Source organism: Oncorhynchus mykiss, chromosome 11 (assembly GCF_013265735.2).
Source record: "Oncorhynchus mykiss isolate Arlee chromosome 11, USDA_OmykA_1.1, whole genome shotgun sequence".
Taxonomy (NCBI): Eukaryota; Metazoa; Chordata; class Actinopteri; order Salmoniformes; family Salmonidae; genus Oncorhynchus; species Oncorhynchus mykiss.
Window position 1 is genome coordinate 61127848 of NC_048575.1, and position 18572 is coordinate 61146419.

Sequence of the window (18572 nt, forward strand, 5' to 3'; positions counted from 1 at the left end):
TCTTACTTCTGGAAATGTATTGCATCAATACATAATGTTTTTAAAATAACATGCACTATTCCTCGCTCTCTTTCTCTTTCTCCCGCTCTCATTCCCTCCCTCTTTCTCTTTCTCCAGGGAAGCCAAGGAGGGGGGCCTGTTCTATCAGAGGCAGGTTTTGCGCCAATGGTGTGGTTCATTCGCTAAGCAAACAGAGGAAGAAGCAATACGAGAGGGATAAGTGGGCCAAAAATCTGTTTCTCCAGCAGGTGGCGATTTTTATTTGATTTTTTCGCTCACCAAGCGAAGAAAGAGTTTGTGTATGGGAGGTCATGAGAGTGTCGAATAGGGTTAACGAAAATTTGAATGGCTTATTTGATACGTGAGGCTTATTTAAAATAATAGAAATGTCGTAATACTTAGCTTATTACGAGTTTACTGAGATAAGTAGAACACGTGACATCCCGGCAACTTTGATAAAAAAAAAAAAAAAACACTTTATATCGGAGTCGTGCCCGTTTTCACACGCGTACCTGTCCTCTCATTGGCTAGAATGGTTCCAACTGATCTTGCCTCCTCCCGACTGCCTTTTTAAATACATGTATTTTCATTGTTAGAGTGGCCACTTGAGTATCTGGTCAACAATAGATCATCTGTGGTATCCATCTGGGAAAATGCTATATGGACACTCCTGACCTGCAAATTGATATTTAATTTCAGAATCGGTTAAAATTAGGTTACGGTAAGGGTCAGTTTTATATTTTAGTTAGACGTTTGCAGGTCAGCAGTGTCCTTAGGTCTCTCCCATAGATCTGAGGAACAGAGAGGAGAGGGGCAGGATTCTGAGGTGAGGTATAGAGAGACAGAGACAGGGGAGCCGAGGTTGATCGCTACAACAACACTCAACTCAGTCAGGACGGAATAAGCTGCTAGAGACACACTGCGGGGTCTGGGAAGGAAATCTGTCACAGGGGACGAAGAAGGAGTGAAAGTGTTTATGTTGCTGGATGGACTTGTATTTTTATATCGCAACTTAGTTTTTCCCTTTTCCTCTCCTTTCCTTTTCACCGCCCTAACGGATCGCATTCCGCGGAGCAGCTGCGCTTTAATGCCCCTGCGCACTCGAGGAGGAGAAGGAGAACAGAAGGAGGGAGAAGGAGAGCAGAGGCCTGACTTATCGGAAACCGCTCCGCCGCCCCTCACGCCTCTCCCCCGTGGCTGTCTGTCCCCTCTTCCCTCCTGGCCCTGTATGGACGGGGATGGGGAGAACCGGATGTTGTTACCGCGGGGCTGAGCGCCTCGCATCCCCACCGAGGGTGCCCCGCCTGCGGCCGTTGCTGGTGCTGCTCCTTGCTCTCTGCTACGGGGCTCACAGAGGTGGTAACTATATTACTTCGGATGTTGTTCTTTCTCGGTAGCCTAAATCGGGACCTAGTACCCTGTACGCCGTTCACTTCAGCTCGAGCGCTGCGAATGTGCCATAACAGTTATAGGCTAATGAAGAATTAATAACCAGTTAATAATGACACAACTTAGAATGTCCCACTGGTTATAAACGTCAATTCATCGTCTATTCCACGTTGGTTCAAACCACGTTGATTCAACCAGTGTGTGCCTAGTGGGGTGGGATTGGAATGAGTCTTCCATGTGGTTTGAGGGGAGTCTAATAGTATGTATATCCTATAGGCCTGTGCCTATAGGAGTGTATTGGAATTGGACCTCCTGTCCTCTTCGTGTTATTGTTTGATAGTGCCTCTCTTTCTCTCTCCTGCGGACCGCAGTAAAGCAGCAGTTAAAAGGTCTCTCCAGTGTTTATCCAGAGTTTCTCTAATGGCTGATAGAGAAAGGGAAGGGTGGCTATGCAGATATCTTGGTGGCAGGTCCTCGGCAGACAGGCTAACAGATTATTGTTGACACATTTTTAAAATAATAGAGGTTTATAATAATAATATTTGGAATGAAAATTATAAATGTGTACAGTTATGTTACAAAATTATAGCTTTACTTGTACTTTTAATACACAAAGGAAATAGTAGAATATAAAAGGACCACATGGAGACTCTAGAATAGAATGGAATAGAACAGAACAGAACCATATTGTGACAGTACAAATAATAATTTGTTGTTAATTTAATTACTTATACCAATAAAGGTGAAAATATAAATAAATATAACTATATAACTATATAATCTAGAATAGAATATAACAGAATACAATCATACAGAAACTCTAGGATATAGAGAAATATAATATAATCAAAATGATGTAATAAAGTAGAATAGACTTAAATACCAGAGGAAAGCACTTTGGGTGCTAGTAGGCTAGGCTACTTGAAGTCGTCCTATGGAGTCTGGGTTGGCCTCAGTAACCCGGTGCTAGCTGGCAGTTGTGCCCATACAGAGAGCCATGTTCTGGGCTGGCACTGCGACAGCCCAGCACCAATCTGGATGTCCCCCAGACCTTGCTGTGCAACTCGTGCTCAATGACTGTGTGTGTGGTGTGAGTGCGTGCAGCAGGTAATTCGTTTAACACGGTCCCAGACAGCTGGACATGACACTGTCTGTGTACAGTTCTCTGCAGTAGGAGGATGAGGACTGGTTGAGAAGCATGAAAAGCACTCTGATGCTCCCTGCCAATAAGAATGACAATTTAAAATAATCTAATCTATTTAGATGGTCCTATTTCACTTTTGTAAGTTTGTTCATGACACCATAAAACACCATTGACAGTATAATTCCATTTAACTGATTCACACTTTTAATTTATCAGCATGTCCTGTCTCATTGGGGATGTCAGATGTTGCAACGAGGATATATATACAAAAACAAAACAACAATTATTGAGAAGAAACAGTGACTTGGTGTGTTTTATAGTGTTGTTGGTGTGTGTAGCTAGCTTGTAACAAAACTTGGTCTGTGGGTTATTCAGCTGATGGTGTGTGGTCTGTGTGTTGATGGTGTGGTGTATTGCTTACTGGTCTGTGTGTTGATGGTGTGTGTAGCTAGCTGGTCTGTGTGTTATTGTGTTGATAGTGTGGTGTGTGTCTTGCTTACTGGTAACAAGGCTCCACAGCTGTCTCATGGTGCTCATCACCACCGGATGCACCAGACCAGCCAGGGTTCTATCACTTCTGATCCTGATATTATATTGCAGCGTCATTACCGCCAGCCGTCCACACTATTTACCGTTATTCAGCCCTGTGTGTGTGAGAGAGAGAGAGAGAGAGAGAGGGGACTGAAACGTAAGTGAGTGTCTCTGAAGCGGAGGCCAGAGCAGCTGTGTATTGTGCCACAGTCAGTCACAGTTATCAGTATGTACAGACTAGACTCACTGCACAAAGACCTGTGTGATCAGAAAGCACTGGAGACGTACAGTACATGTGTTTGGCATAGAGGTTTAATCTCAAGATTCAGCCTGATAATTAAACTTTTTAGTTGTTCACTGTATCTGTGAGTAACTCTCGTGTGTGTGTGTGTGTGTGCGTGCGTGCGTGCGTGTGTGTGTGTTTGTTGAGGACTAGTTTTAGTATTTAACACAAAAAAGGGAGATTCTAATCCGGAGTGTGAGTTGGACGTGTTATGTTGTGTACCCCCCTCTAATACTCAGCACACTGCTGCCACCACCTGGTTGGCCCGGGTACTAACCCACACACACACAACCCTCTCACCACACAGTCCTGAGAGAGTGAGAGCGTTGGTTTTATGCAAACATTCTTCTTCTTTCTGTTATCCCTTCATCTTATGGTTCAGGGCATTCATACCAGGATAACCATGGGTGTGTTTGCGTTACCACTGTATGCACCATGGGAACTACGCCTATTGTTAGCATAAGTTCTGTATGGCGTGTGTGTGAATAGGCCAATGTTGTGTGTGTGTGTGTGTGTGTGTGTGTGTGTGTGTGTGTGTGTGTGTGTGTGTGTGTGTGTGTGTGTGTGTTTGCTGCAGGGGTTTTAACCAGAACAGAACATAGAAAGTGATCTCGAGTGGTTCAGAACAGAACTGTTCAAATCTTGAGAAACGGTAAATAATTGTATTTTTTGTTCCAAAAAATATTCCTGGTGTGTGTATATCATTATGTAGATGATTGGAGTTATGATGATAGTAATAGCCTAAACACATTCCTACCCATCATCATGCTCAGTGCTTCAACACAAACGCCCTCCATGTCCACCGCTTTCTCCTGCTCTCTCCCCACCCGTGGAATTTCAATCACATCTCGTGCCTGCACTTATCTGGCCATCATACATGTAAACAACTAGCTTACCCGTTCCATAGCAAGATGCTCTATCCATGCTAATTGGTGGGTGGTAAATGAATGAGCTAAATGTAGAAACTATGTTGATTTCCCGGGATACAATGAACAGTTACTTTTGTTTGGTTGGAAACGGTTCAGAACTTTGTAATGCTGGTTGGAACACTGGAACGGTACAAAATAAATAGGGGTTCTACTCAGAACGGAATGATTCCAACCCCTGGTGTACTGGTGTCTGTTAGTAAATCATGCCATAATCAGGTGAGCTCTGACAGTGTGTGTTGTTGGCAGCGGAAGCAGAGCCAGTATTCTCTCAGAGATAGTTAGTTATAAGTAAGTGTGTGTGTGTGTACGCATTAGAGAGCCTCTGGCCTAATCTAATAGGAGCTCACTGTGGCTGATGCATTAGGCCTTGCATCTTCTCCTTTTATCTCTTCTTTCTCTCTCTCCCTCTTCTCTAATCCTTAACAGGCCTCTCTTTTCCAAGCCTATATGAACTACTGCTGCAGTACATTGACCAAGATGCTGTACTACGTAGGGAAACATTATCGCTGGCTGAACCATTTCTAGATGGCCTTTACTGCTGTATAGATGTAATCAGTGAATCATTCCAACGTGTTTTCTTTTCCTCCATTGGCTAGAGGCCGGGGGCAGAGGTCACTGCAGACTCCAGCCTGGCACTGAGAGCTCGGAAGAACTTCTAGATCATAGAGTTGGCTAACACACTGCGGTCTGCGGCCACCCGCAGCTTTTAGTACTTCTTCATGATGGTGTCTCTGAGCTCTTAAAGATGCACTCTGGAGTTTTCTTTCCCATGTGAGGGCATTATCTTGAGGCAATATCATAAACATGGCAGTCGGGAGAATGACAAGCTTCATCAGGCAGCATAGAATATTATGTAACAGTTATCAGATGTGGATGTGTGTGATCTGTTATTCTTTCACTCTCTAGCTCAGTCTTATCTCTGGCTCTGTGGGAAGGTCTGCAAGTCTCTGTGACAGTCTCTCAGCGCTGCTCTTTGTTCTGGTTTATAAAAGTCATAAAGTGGTGTTTCTGTACACACACACACACACACACACACACACTGTAGCCTGTTCTTTCTTTGCTTTATTGGTCTAATCTGAACAGGCCAGTAGTGTTGTGTGTGTTTATTTGTGCCATAGAGATCAAAGCCTCCTTCGCACCCCTAACCAACCTGACTCTGTGTGTGTTTGTGTGTTTGCCTGTGTGTGTATGAAAACGAGAGCTTCTGTGAAGATTTAATGCATGTCATACCAATGACTATGACTTTCTATTATAGCCACATATCATCTGTACCAAATGTTCTCTATCTGTCTTTGGTACCACGAATGAACATGGATATTCTATATGACATTAATAGCCTGTCAATAGATATGGTATTGCTACCCTGCCAGGGCTCTGGTATTGTATTAGTGCTGTCATACTAGAACTGTAATACTCTTGTAGTTGTACTATAGTACTGACAGTTAGTATGTGTGTGTTTCTCCAGGTCATTGCCAGGTGGCCACCCCTCAGTGTCGTATCCACAAGTGCACCACAGACTTTGTGTCCCTGACGTCTCACCTGACCCCAGCGCTGGATGGCTTTGATGTAGAGTTCTGTAAGGCTCTGAGGTCCTACAGCGCCTGCACCCAGAGGACATCCAAGTCCTGTAGGGGCAACCTGGTCTTCCACTCTGCTGTCCTGGGCATCTCCGACCTCATGACCCAGAGAAACTGCTCCCGTGACGGGCCCACCTCCTCCACACACCCCGAGATGCAATCAGAGCCCTGCAACTACCACAGCCGCACCCAGCATGCTCACACACACCCTCACACACACACTCACACGCCGCCAGGGTACCTGTTCTGCGGGCTGTTCGGGGACCCCCACCTGCGGACGTTTAAGGACAGCTTCCAGACCTGCAAGGTGGAGGGGGCGTGGCCGCTTATTGACAACGACTACTTGTCTGTGCAGGTGACCAACGTTCCAGTGGTAACGGGATCCAGCGCCACGGCGACCAATAAGGTGAGGGGAGATCATTACTGTATGTACAGTGCCTTGCGAAAGTATTCGGCCCCCTTGAACTTTGCGACCTTTTGCCACATTTCAGGCTTCAAACATAAAGATATAAAACTGTATTTTTTTGTGAAGAATCAACAACAAGTGGGACACAATCATGAAGTGGAACGACATTTATTGGATATTTCAAACTTTTTTAACAAATCAAAAACTAAAAAATTGGGCGTGCAAAATTATTCAGCCCCTTTACTTTCAGTGCAGCAAACTCTCTCCAGAAGTTCAGTGAGGATCTCTGAATGATCCAATGTTGACCTAAATGACTAATGATGATAAATACAATCCACCTTTGTGTAAATAAGTCTCCGTATAAATGCACCTGCACTGTGATAGTCTCAGAGGTCCGTTAAAAGCGCAGAGAGCATCATGAAGAACAAGGAACACACCAGGCAGGTCCGAGATACTGTTGTGAAGAAGTTTAAAGCCGGATTTGGATACAAAAAGATTTCCCAAGCTTTAAACATCCCAAGGAGCACTGTGCAAGCGATAATATTGAAATGGAAGGAGTATCAGACCACTGCAAATCTACCAAGACCTGGCCGTCCCTCTAAACTTTCAGCTCATACAAGGAGAAGACTGATCAGAGATGCAGCCAAGAGGCCCATGATCACTCTGGATGAACTGCAGAGATCTACAGCTGAGGTGGGAGAATCTGTCCATAGGACAACAATCACTCGTATATTGCACAAATCTGGCCTTTATGGAAGAGTGGCAAGAAGAAAGCCATTTCTTAAAGATATCCATAAAAAGTGTCATTTAAAGTTTGCCACAAGCCACCTGGGAGACACACCAAATATGTGGAAGAAGGTGCTCTGGTCAGATGAAACCAAAACTGAACTTTTTGGCAACAATGCAAAACGTTATGTTTGGCGTAAAAGCAACACAGCTCATCACCCTGAACACACCATCCCCACTGTCAAACATGGTGGTGGCAGCATCATGGTTTGGGCCTGCTTTTCTTCAGCAGGGACAGGGAAGATGGTTAAAATTGATGGGAAGATGGATGGAGCCAAATACAGGACCATTCTGGAAGAAAACCTGATGGAGTCTGCAAAAGACCTGAGACTGGGACGGAGATTTGTCTTCCAACAAGACAATGATCCAAAACATAAAGCAAAATCTACAATGGAATGGTTCAAAAATAAACATATCCAGGTGTTAGAATGGCCAAGTCAAAGTCCAGACCTGAATCCAATCGAGAATCTGTGGAAAGAACTGAAAACTGCTGTTCACAAATGCTCTCCATCCAACCTCACTGAGCTCGAGCTGTTTTGCAAGGAGGAATGGGAAAACATTTCAGTCTCTCGATGTGCAAAACTGATAGAGACATACCCCAAGCGACTTACAGCTGTAATCGCAGCAAAAGGTGGCGTACAAAGTATTAACTTAAGGGGGCTAAATAATTTTGCACGCCCAATTTTTCAGTTTTTGATTTGTTAAAAAAGTTTGAAATATCCAATAAATGTCGTTCCACTTCATGATTGTGTCCCACTTGTTGTTGATTCTTCACAAAAAAATACAGTTTTATATCTTTATGTTTGAAGCCTGAAATGTGGTAAAAGGTCGCAAAGTTCAAGGGGGCCGAAAACCTTCGCAAGGCACTGTATATATAAAAACTCCTTCCTACATACTTCAGAAAGGGTGACCGTCCACAAAGTAGAAAGCAATACACTTAGAGATACAGGAAGATTGTTTTGTTTCAATATAAAACAAAAATACATGTACTAAAAGTATTATGTGGAGCATGTTCCATCTTGTAGTAGAGTAAAGGTATGAAACACACAGAACAGACCCTACTCTAGAGGACGGGGGGATTCCCTCTGTAAGACCTCTGATAGATGGGTGTTCTGACCCAGCTCTCCACTGAAGCAGCAGTATTGTGTGGATGTAGGATACAGTGAAGGCTGGGACAGAAGAAAAGAGGTTGAGTTTGGCGTACAGAATAAACAAGCTGTTTGGTATGAAGAGCTGTGTAGCTGAAGCCAGAGCTGTTCTCATTGAGGCAGAAAACACACACACACACACAGTCTCACTCACAGGTGCGAGGAGAGCAGAGCAAACAGTTGAGTCTTGTGACCAACACGTGACTAACGTGGTGTTGGAATCCTAACTTTACTAATAGCTGCTTATAGCATGACCCCTAATACCCTGGAATGAGCAGCGCGTGAAAGAAAGCACTGTGTGTGTGTGTGTGTGTGTGTGTGTGTGTGTATGTGTATGTGTATGTGTATGTGTATGTGTATGTGTGTGTGTGTGTGTGTGTGTGTGTGTGTGTGTGTGTGTATGTGTGTGTGTGTATGTCAGCAGTGGGCTCAATAACTTTCACACACATATGGCCTGAAGCAGGTTACTGTCGAGAGTGAAGGGCACCATACCATAAATGACAAAATACGCGCACACACACACACACACACACACACACACACACACACACAGGCTGAGAGTGTTTTTAGACGTCAGTAAATCCGTTTTGTGCCTCACAAAGGCATCTCTGTGGTGGCCAGGCGGCCATGCAGTCCCCCCCCACCCATCCAGGTGATAGTTATACTGCTGCTGCTCTGACCCTGTGTCAGGGCTCGCTATTAGTCAGAATTATTAGCACACAGACACACACACACACACACACACAGACCCATTGATGTGTGACTGTGCCTGCAACAGGCCTAATGGCTGTCCAGACCTCATCTCTGACAAATGGACAAAGCAGTCATTCATGCTAATGCTAACCCTATGACTGTGTGGCTATGGCCACAGCCTTGTAGATAGAAGGACCTGGCTAACAACTTGCCACTTAAATCCAAACTGGTTTTCTATTAAATTGGTAGGAATGTCTCATCCTATGTTCAAGAATGGCCTTTTTCCCTTTATTCAGATTACACCTGCTCACTTTCGGTTGTTTGAAAAGGAATCTCCAAAATATTGTTATTTTTTAAACAAGCCTTAGAAAGTTGGTTGCAATTTCAGTTTAATCCACCTGAAAAGACAGAACAAATAATACAACAAATACTGTGGTTAAACTAAAATATACGAATTGATAAAAAAAAAAAAAAATTGAAGAAATGTTTAAAAAAGGTATAATTTTAGTGAATGAAATCATAAATAGGACTGGTGGAGTTATGTCACACATGCAGCTAACACAGACATATGGAAATGTCTGTTCTACCCAAAATTACAACCAACTAATTGCAGCATTACCACAAAAATGGAAGAGGCCATATAGTAGGGGAAAAAAGTAGAAGGGGAAAAAGTAAGGAACTTGTATGTCGGCCCTGTATTAAAGAACATAAATGATCGAAGAAAAGTGTAATAAATAAAAACATACCAATTTCATGTAAGGACCAAAAAACTGACAGCTGTGCCATATACATTGTTAAATAGTTGGGAAGAGATTTTCGATGTACCCATTCCATGGCACATGGTTTATGAATTGATACGCAAAACAACGCCCGATTCCAAAGGGTTCACATCATTTTTTTGCCACATTAGTATTGAATGTCAGTGTGCAGTCAGTGTTCTCTTTGCTGCCTAGAATGGTGGGTTAGAATTAAACAAGTCGGGAGGCCAGTATCCTTGCTGTGTTTGGATTGCAAGATAAACTTCATAAGATATTATAAAGTGTCTGGCAAACCTGTTTTAACCTGTTTCGTACAAAGATCAAAGTTATTGTGTGCCTGGTCACTTGATGACGTTTGTGTGTCCACAGATCACCATCATATTCAAGCCCTTTGAGGAGTGTACAGAGCAGCGTGTTTACCAGGCAGTAACAGATGACCTGCCCGCTGCCTTCGTAGACGGTACCGTGAGCAGTGGGGCCCCTGACCACAACGTTAACGGGAATAACGGTGACTCTACCGGGAAGGCGCTGTGGATCTCGGAGCATAGCCCCGGTCGCCACGTGGAGCTGCATGCCAGCTACATCGGCGTGACGGTTATCGTACGGCAGCTGGGGCGCTACCTGACCCTGGCGGTGCGCATCCCGGAGGAGATGGCTCATGCCTACGACGCTACGCAGGACCTGCAGCTCTGCCTGAATGGATGTCCTACCTCGGAACGCATCGATCGGGGGGGTCACCTGCCCCTCCCTCTACCACATACAGCCCTGGGCTTACAGCTCCAACAGCCACACGGCCAGGGCCAGTCCTCACACACACACTCCCACACGGCTCCCTACAGTGCCCCCCATGGGTTCAGTATGGAGGGTGCGCGGGCACGCTGCAGGGAGCAGCTTGAGGTGCAGGATATTTATTTCCACTCGTGTGTGTTTGACCTCCTGACCACCGGGGACGCTAACTTCACGGCAGCGGCGTTCAGCGCTCTGAAGGACATGGAGAGTCTCCACCCCCACCGCGAGCGCTGGACGATCTACCCACCCAGCTCAGCCCACACCTCTCAGCCTATCACATGGCTCCTACTGCTTACGCTCTGTGCGCTCGGATAGGCACTGGTATAGCGTGAGTGTGTGTTTGTGTATTTGTATGTGTGTGTGTGTGTTTGTGTATTTGTATGTGTGTGTGTGTTTGTGTATGTGTGTGTTAATATAGAGGTCCTAGCTGAGCTGTAGGATAAAGTTCCCTCTTGATGCAGATCTAAGTTCAGTATTGTGTTTTTCGCTCTAATGGTTATGATTGGGGAGGGTGACCTAAGCTGATCCTAGATCTGTGTCTAGGAGAAACTTCTAACCAGAGCCCCTCTGGAGATTTACCCTTTTCTTCTTCTTGACTGAACACCCCAAGGCATATTACTGCCACAAATGAGCTGCAAGCCCACAGGTCCAAGCCCACAGGTCCAAGCCCACAGGTCCAAGCCCACAGGTCCAAGCCCACAGGTCCAAGCCCACAGGTCCAAGCCCACAGGTCCAAGCCCACAGGTGGATTCTGAACAGATTCCATGACACTCTTGTACTATTCCCAACTCTGCTATGTGGGATCTAGCAAGCCTTGTGGAGATTATGACCTATCTATATGTGAGCAAGCCTTGTGGAGATTATGACCCATCTATATGTGAGCAAGCCTTGTGGAGATTATGACCCATCTATATGTGAGCAAGCCTTGTGGAGATTATGACCCATCTATATGTGAGGATAACACATAAAGGAAGACCCCAATAAACACTCCCAACTTGTGTATATTGTAGAAACACACCCCAGACTGTAAATAGTGTGTGTGAGTATTGTATCCAGGAACTCTGAATGGCGTCGAGTTTTTGTTGTTATTTTGGCTTGATTTTGTTGTGATAGTTTTTTTTATACCTCAGACAGGAAGTTGATTTAACAGAAGCACTTTATTTATTTTTTGTTGCTAAATCCACACCAGTGTTCCCCCTCTCTACCCCACCCCCTCAACCTTTCCCCTCTCTCCTCTCTACCCCACCCCCCTCTCTACCCCACCCCCTCAACCTTTCCCCTCTCTCCTCTCTACCCCACCCCCCTCTCTACCCCACCCCCTCAACCTTTCCCCTCTCTCCTCTCTACCCCACCCCCCTCTCTACCCCACCCCCTCAACCTTTCCCCTCTCTCCTCTCTACCCCACCCCCCTCTCTACCCCACCCCCTCAACCTTTCCCCTCTCTCCTCTCTACCCCACCCCCCTCTCTACCCCACCCCCTCAACCTTTCCCCTCTCTCCTCTCTACCCCACCCCCCTCTCTACCCCACCCCCCTCTCCCCTCTCTACCCCACCCCCTCAACCTTTCCCCTCTCTCCTCTCTACCCCACCCCCCTCTCTACCCCACCCCCTCAACCTTTCCCCTCTCTCCTCTCTACCCTACCCCCCTCTCTACCCCACCCCCCCTCTACCCTCTCTACCCCACCCCCTCAACCTTTCCCCTCTCTACCCCACCCCCTCAACCTTTCCCTTCTCTCCTCTCTACCCCACCCCCCTCTCTACCCCACCCCCCCTCTACCCTCTCTACCCCACCCCCTCAACCTTTCCCCTCTCTCCTCTCTACCCCACCCCCCTCTCTACCCCACCCCCCCTCTACCCTCTCTACCCCACCCCCTCAACCTTTCCCCTCTCTACCCCACCCCCCTCTCTACCCCACCCCCCCTCTACCCTCTCTACCCCACCCCCTCAACCTTTCCCCTCTCTCCTCTCTACCCCACCCCCCTCTCTACCCCACCCCCCCTCTACCCTCTCTACCCCACCCCCTCAACCTTTCCCCTCTCTACCCCACCCCCTCTCTACCCCACCCCCCCTCTACCCTCTCTACCCCACCCCCTCAACCTTTCCCCTCTCCCCTCTCTACCCCACCCCCCTCTCTACCCCACCCCCCTCTCCCCTCTCTACCCCACCCCCTCAACCTTTCCCCTCTTTCCTCTCTACCCTACCCCCCTCTCTACCCCACCCCCCTCTCCCCTCTCTACCCCACCCCCTCAACCTTTCCCCTCTCTCCTCTCTACCCCACCCCCCTCTCTACCCTCTCTACCCCACCCCCTCAACCTTTCCCCTCTCTCCTCTCTACCCCACCCCCCTCTCTACCCTCTCTACCCCACCCCCTCAAACTTTCCCCTCTCTCCTCTCTACCCCAACCCCCCCTCTCCCCTCTCTACCCCACCCCCCCTCTCCACCTTTCCCCCTACATGACACTTCCCACCCCCCACCCACCAACAGCCCAAGCTGTGGATTTCATCTGCCATTTTCTTCACTCACAGTGCAAATCTCAAATGACTCCTGATTTCCTCAATATGCACTTTTCACCAGAGGGACATAGGGAAACATAGGGCATGGTCAAATGTAGTGTATTATATAGGGAATAGGGCATGGTCAAATGTAGTGCATTATATAGGGAATAGGGAGCCATTTGAGACAATTAACCAGCTCACTAACACAGTGAGCCGCCATTCCAAAGGCAGTTGAGTTGATTTAGCCTCTGTTCTATTGTAAATACATTTTTCTGTTGAATGTATTCTGTATGGTACCATAGTAGCAGTTTAAGAACAGTTTCACACACCATTACCATTTAATGTTTGGTTATCATTTACATTTTACAGTATTTCTGCAAATACAGTGTGTGTGTGTGTGTGTGTGTGTGTTTGTGTGTGTGTTTGTGTGTGTGTGTTTTGTGTGTGTGTGTGTGTGTGTGCTTGTGCACAAGTTTGCGTGTGTTTACCTGGCTTGTCGTCTGAGGACTGAAAAGTCAGTCACCCTCAGCAACTCTTTTTATGAACATATTCCCTGTTTGTTCACACTGGTGTAATGACTATAACATGCTCTGACTACGTTTATTTTTACTTCCACAAATTTCAGCTGGTGGTAACAATCCATTTACCAAACAGCTTTGACTCTCAGCTTTTCTATGTTGTGGTTTTCTCTTTTTATGAGTGTTCAGTTTGCTTTCAAAGACAAACACGTGCAGTGATTCACTATACAAGTTCGCCAGTTTTCATATGTTCGAACATGATGATCACACATCCCCTCCAAACCCAAACCGTAACCCTCTCCCTGACCCCTTCCTACACATCTGTAACTCTTAGTAAACTTGCTACTGTAGATCAACTCTATTTTGGGCTGCTCCCCAACTGGACACATGGCTAGACTGTAGTAAACTGTAGACCAGGGTTGCAACCTTTACTTCCAGCCCAGCACTAACACACCTGATTCAGCTACCCAATATATTGATGATTGGTTGATTAGTTAAACCAGGTAAGTTCTAGCTGTGCTGGAACAGAGGTCGGCACACAATTCCCTACAGTAATAGTGTTGCCTACAGGCTGTAGATGGAGCACTGGGACTCCTACAGGCCGAGACGACGTCACACACTTACAGATAAATCTACAATGCAGTGTCTGATGGGATATACTGTACATGCCTATTGCGCTCATGTACAATCACAAAGCCGTATCTGATGGTAAATGAATGCTCAGCCTGCCTCTGGCATTGTGAATTATTAAGTTGTGTCCGTGGTGAAGAGTGACTGCTCAATGTTGAAATATGTAACTTATTTATAAACATAGTGTCTGTTAGAGGAAGGTACGCTTCATATTCTGGCTGTTTCAGATGGGACTGTACTGCCACCTAGTGGCGCTTCGTTGCTATGTCAGTGTTTTACTCTTAATGGATGCACTCAAGAGAAATGTGGGGGAAAAATGTAATGTGTACAAGTGTTTTATTTAAAAAACAATAAATGAAAAAGAGACCCATTGTTTCTTTTTCAGATTATTTGTTGTTGTTGTAAACAATGACAAAAGGGAAATCAATCAGACCAAATAATTTTGTTCTCAAACTTATTTACATTGTATTTACATATCTTATGTTATTTCACATTGTCTCTGGTCTTAGTGTTTCTATCTGACAGAGAATTAGGTCAGAGTGGAAGCCTCTGTATGTGTACATCTGTCTGAGGTGATCAGATACTACAGGTTTGTTTTCACACACACACACACACACACACACACACACACACACACACACACAGCTACAATAACTGTCACCCTAACATTCACAGGGACACCTGCAACCTCCAGGTTCCTGAGAAGCACGCCCAAACTCATGAACACACACATGCACAGCTACTCCAGGAGACGCACTCTGCGGACCCTAGACATTACTGGGCAATGTCCTCTGTGGTGGTCATCATGGTAGAGGTGAGAAGTCATCCTTTCTGTGGACCATGGTCTCTCCTCTATAAAGACCATATAGAAGACCATATAGAAGTAATCTCTTTTCATCTACTCCTGGCCATCTGAAAAAGGGAAATGCTAACGTTACTATTACAGCCAACAGTTAATGTTATACAGTTGAAGTCGGAAGTTTACATACACCTTAGCCAAATACATTTAAACTCAATTTTTTCACAATTCCTGACACTTAATCCTAGTAAAAATTCTCTGTCTTAGGTCAGTTAGGATCACCAATTTATTTTAAGAATGTGAAATATCAGAATAATAGTAGAGTGTGATTTTTTTAAGCTTTTATTTCTTTCATCACATTCCCAGTGGGTGAGAAGTTTACATACACTCAATTCGTATTTGGTAGCATTGCCTTTAAATTGTTTAACTTGGGTTAACTGTTTTGGGTAACCTTCTACAAGCTTCCCACAATAAGTTGGGTGAATTTTGTCCCATTCCTCCTGACAGAGCTGGTGTAACTGAGCCAGGTCTGTAGGCCTCCTTGCTCGCACACGCTTTTTCAGTTCTGCCCACATATTTTCTATAGGATTGAGGTCAGGGCTTTGTGATGGCCACTCCAATACCTTGACTTTGCTGTCCTTAAGCTATTTTGCCACGGGTCATTGTCCATTTGGAAGACCCATTTGCGACCAAGCTTTAACTTATGATGTCTTGAGGTTTTGGTTCAATATATCCACATCATTCCTGCCTCATGATGCCATCTATTTTGTGAAGTGCACTTGTCCCTCCTGCAGCAAAGCACCCCCACAACATGATGCTGCCACTCCCGTGCTTCACGGTTGGGATGGTGTTCTTCGGCTTGCAAGCTTCCCCCTTTTTCCTCCAAACATAACAATGGTCATTATGGCCAAACAGTTCTATTTTTGTTTCATCAGGCCAGAGGACATTTCTCCAAAAAGTACGATCTTTGTCCCCATGTGCAGTTGGAAACCGTAGTCTGGCTTTTTTATGGAGCAGTTTTGGAGCAGTGGCTTCTTCCTTGCTGAGCGGCCTTTCAGGTTATGTCGATATAGAACTTGTTTTATCTGTTTCCTCCAGCATCTTCACAAGGTCCCTTGCTGTTCTTCTGGGATTGATTTGCACTTTTCACACCAAAGTACATTCATCTCTAGGAGACAGAACGTGTCTCTTTCCTGAGCGGTATGACGGCTGCGTGGTCCCATGGTGTTTGTACTATTGTTTGTACAGATGAACATGGTACCTTCAGGAGTTTGGAAATTGCTCCCAAGGATGAACCAGACTTGTGGAGGTCTACAAAATGTTTACTGAGGTCTTGGCTGATTTCTTTTGATTTCCCATGATGTCAAGCAAAGAGGCACTGAGTTTGAAGGTAGGCCTTGAAATACATCCACAGGTACACCCCCAATTGACTCAAATGATGTCAATTAGCCTATCAGAAGCTTGTAAAGCTATGACATAATTTTCTGAAATTTTCCAAGATGTTTAAAGGCACAGTCAACTTAGTGTATGTAAACTTCTGACCCACTGTGATACAGTGAAATAATCTGTCTGTAAACAATTGTTGGAAAAATGACTTGTGTCATGCACAAAGTAGATGTCCTAACCGACTTGCCAAAACTATAGCTTGTTAACAAGACATTTGTGGAGTGGTTGAAAAACTAGTTTTAATAACTCCGAACTAAGTGTTTGTAATCTTCCGACTTTAACTGTAAATCAGTGATGTCTGAAAATAAATAGTCAGGGTTTAGAGTTAAAAGTCAAGAGCAGATTTAAGGGTCAAGTAATCTCGGTTGAGTCATGGTGGACACACTATGCTCCCAAGGGGTCAAAGAGTTTTAAATTTAAAAAAGTCAATCCTGGTTAACCCAGAACTAAAATCTCAGGTCATTTGAGATCAGGGGTTAGAGGTAAAGGTTGGAGATCAGGGGTTAGAGGTCAGGGTTACGGTCTCACCACTTTCTAACAGCACATGCTGTGATCAGAGCATTAAAGATGGTGCTCTTTAGGAGGAGAAGCCTCAAGGCCTGTAGAGTCACATGATCAGTCCATAGGCCATTGGCTGCAGAGAGAGAGGAACACAGCTGTAATAAATGTGTGTTTGTTTCAAATGAATGTTCTAACTAAACTCACTACCTCAATGGCAGTTTAGTTATTGACAATGCTTACACTTACCTTGAAACACACTGTTGTGATGTTCATAGCAACTCTCTTCGTCTTCATCTGTAGAAAAAAGTTGTTCACCATCACACTCTTTCAACAGAACTAGAGTATTGTATACCAGGGTATTTGAAAGAAAACACACACACACACACAAACCTTACCTGTGAAGGTGGCATGGTGTGTCCTAATGACTCTGGCGTGGCGGCGGTGACTGACAAAGCAGCTGTATGATGCCCATTCGCTGGTCGCCACGGTTACTATGGCCACGGCGCTGCGGCCACTGTCCTGTTCCTCCCCGGCTACACTGTAGGGAGCACTGGCAGGACTCACTAGATTACCATGTCAGAGAGAACAGAGGTGTCAATTCACCAGACTGTCATACTGGAAAGGGCAAAAACAGCAAGAATTTCTCAAATGTAACATCTAGTCTAGTGTGTGTGCTGATGTGCCTACCATCTCCAGGTGACCTCCAGCTGACCTCCAAGTGACCCCTCCCCAGGTCAGTGATGACACACACCAGCAGCGTCCAGCCCACCCTCTCACCTGCCAGGTGCACTGGTGGGGCCAGGGAGGCCAACACATCACCATGTACTAGGACTGTGGTCGGGTAGAGGGGGAGAAGGAGAGGAGAAAACTACTGTAAGTCACTGTGGGTATGGGCATGATAAAAAGAGAAGGATGAAGAGAGTGAGAGTGAGCTGTAACACAGTCTCTAATGGTCTCAGGCTCTGCCAGTCATTCCTTTAGTTTGTTACATCATCATTTAAGTTATTGAGAACAAAAAAACAGTAGTTGATTATGCATGAGGATACTAAAGATCACTCTTGAGAGCAGCAAAAGGTGTGCTGGCAAATTACCTAGTGGCCTCATGGATGGAATATTATTCATATTTTTCATAATTTCATATTTCTCTTTAAATGCCGAAAATCCAGTGTTTCTTTGTCAAACAGTTTTGATATATGTCAGTCTTCTGTGATGTATATAAAGTGTAAAATTGGGATGCAATCTCAAAATGTAATACATTACAACTCTATATCTGACATGGTACAGGTGTCATCTTTTTTTGAAGCCCATAACCATGTGTGTGAGGTGTATACGTTTGTTTCAAAGTAGATTCGTTCAAGACTACCAAGAATCACTCTGTGTGACCCCGATTTAGCCCACTGCAGTAAAAGGTTAAAGACTATTAGTTAGTTAGGTAGTCAGGCAGTTTTTTAGTTAGTCAGTTTTTACTCACCAATCCAAAGGTAGAGAATAGTGAGGCAGAGGAGAATCCTATGTCGTACTTTCATGTCTGTTGTATGTCTATGTTACTGATGAGCATCCTGCTCTATGGAGCCGTTATGCATGCGTTTGAAAGTGTGTGAGAGAGTGCATGAGTTGGGAGAGTGTTTGAGCGTGTTCTTTTGTTTGTCAGTAGCGTTCTACAGGGTGGAGACCTTTCACAGCAGTGCATGGGGGGGGGTTATCAGCCAATAGTCATGTGATCTCACCCGCCACGGAATCTCCCCACAGAT

At 45.2% G+C, this 18572-nt stretch overlaps 1 protein-coding gene across 3 annotated transcripts; it reads left to right on the plus strand.

The window, feature by feature from the left end:
* The first annotated feature begins 284 nt into the window (after positions 1-284).
* LOC110536150 (repulsive guidance molecule BMP co-receptor b) lies at positions 285-11707 on the plus strand. 3 transcript variants are annotated; one of them, XR_005034694.1, is made up of 4 exons: positions 285-1359; positions 5742-6259; positions 10014-11079; positions 11136-11707. XR_005034694.1 is itself a non-coding variant. In XM_021621732.2 (3 exons), the coding sequence occupies exons 1-3, from the start codon at positions 1239-1241 to the stop codon at positions 10746-10748; spliced, it is 1374 nt and encodes a 457-aa protein (XP_021477407.2). In that variant the 5' UTR covers positions 285-1238; the 3' UTR covers positions 10749-11707. The 3 variants fall into 3 exon arrangements, 1 of the variants encoding a protein (XP_021477407.2); XR_005034695.1 differs by having other exon boundaries at positions 292-1356; XM_021621732.2 differs by having other exon boundaries at positions 10014-11707.
* Positions 11708-18572: the final 6865 nt, after the last annotated feature.

What these genes read in the sequence shown, in the direction of transcription:
- LOC110536150 (XM_021621732.2), top strand. Translation starts at nt 1,239, where the DNA reads ATGGGGAGAACCGGATGTTGTTACCGCGGGGCTGAGCGCCTCGCATCC. An exon ending in CTACGGGGCTCACAGAGGTG is followed by an intron (nt 1,360 to 5,741) that starts GTAACTATATTA and finishes GTGTTTCTCCAG; the next exon opens with GTCATTGCCAGGTGGCCACC. An exon ending in GCGCCACGGCGACCAATAAG is followed by an intron (nt 6,260 to 10,013) that starts GTGAGGGGAGAT and finishes GTGTGTCCACAG; the next exon opens with ATCACCATCATATTCAAGCC.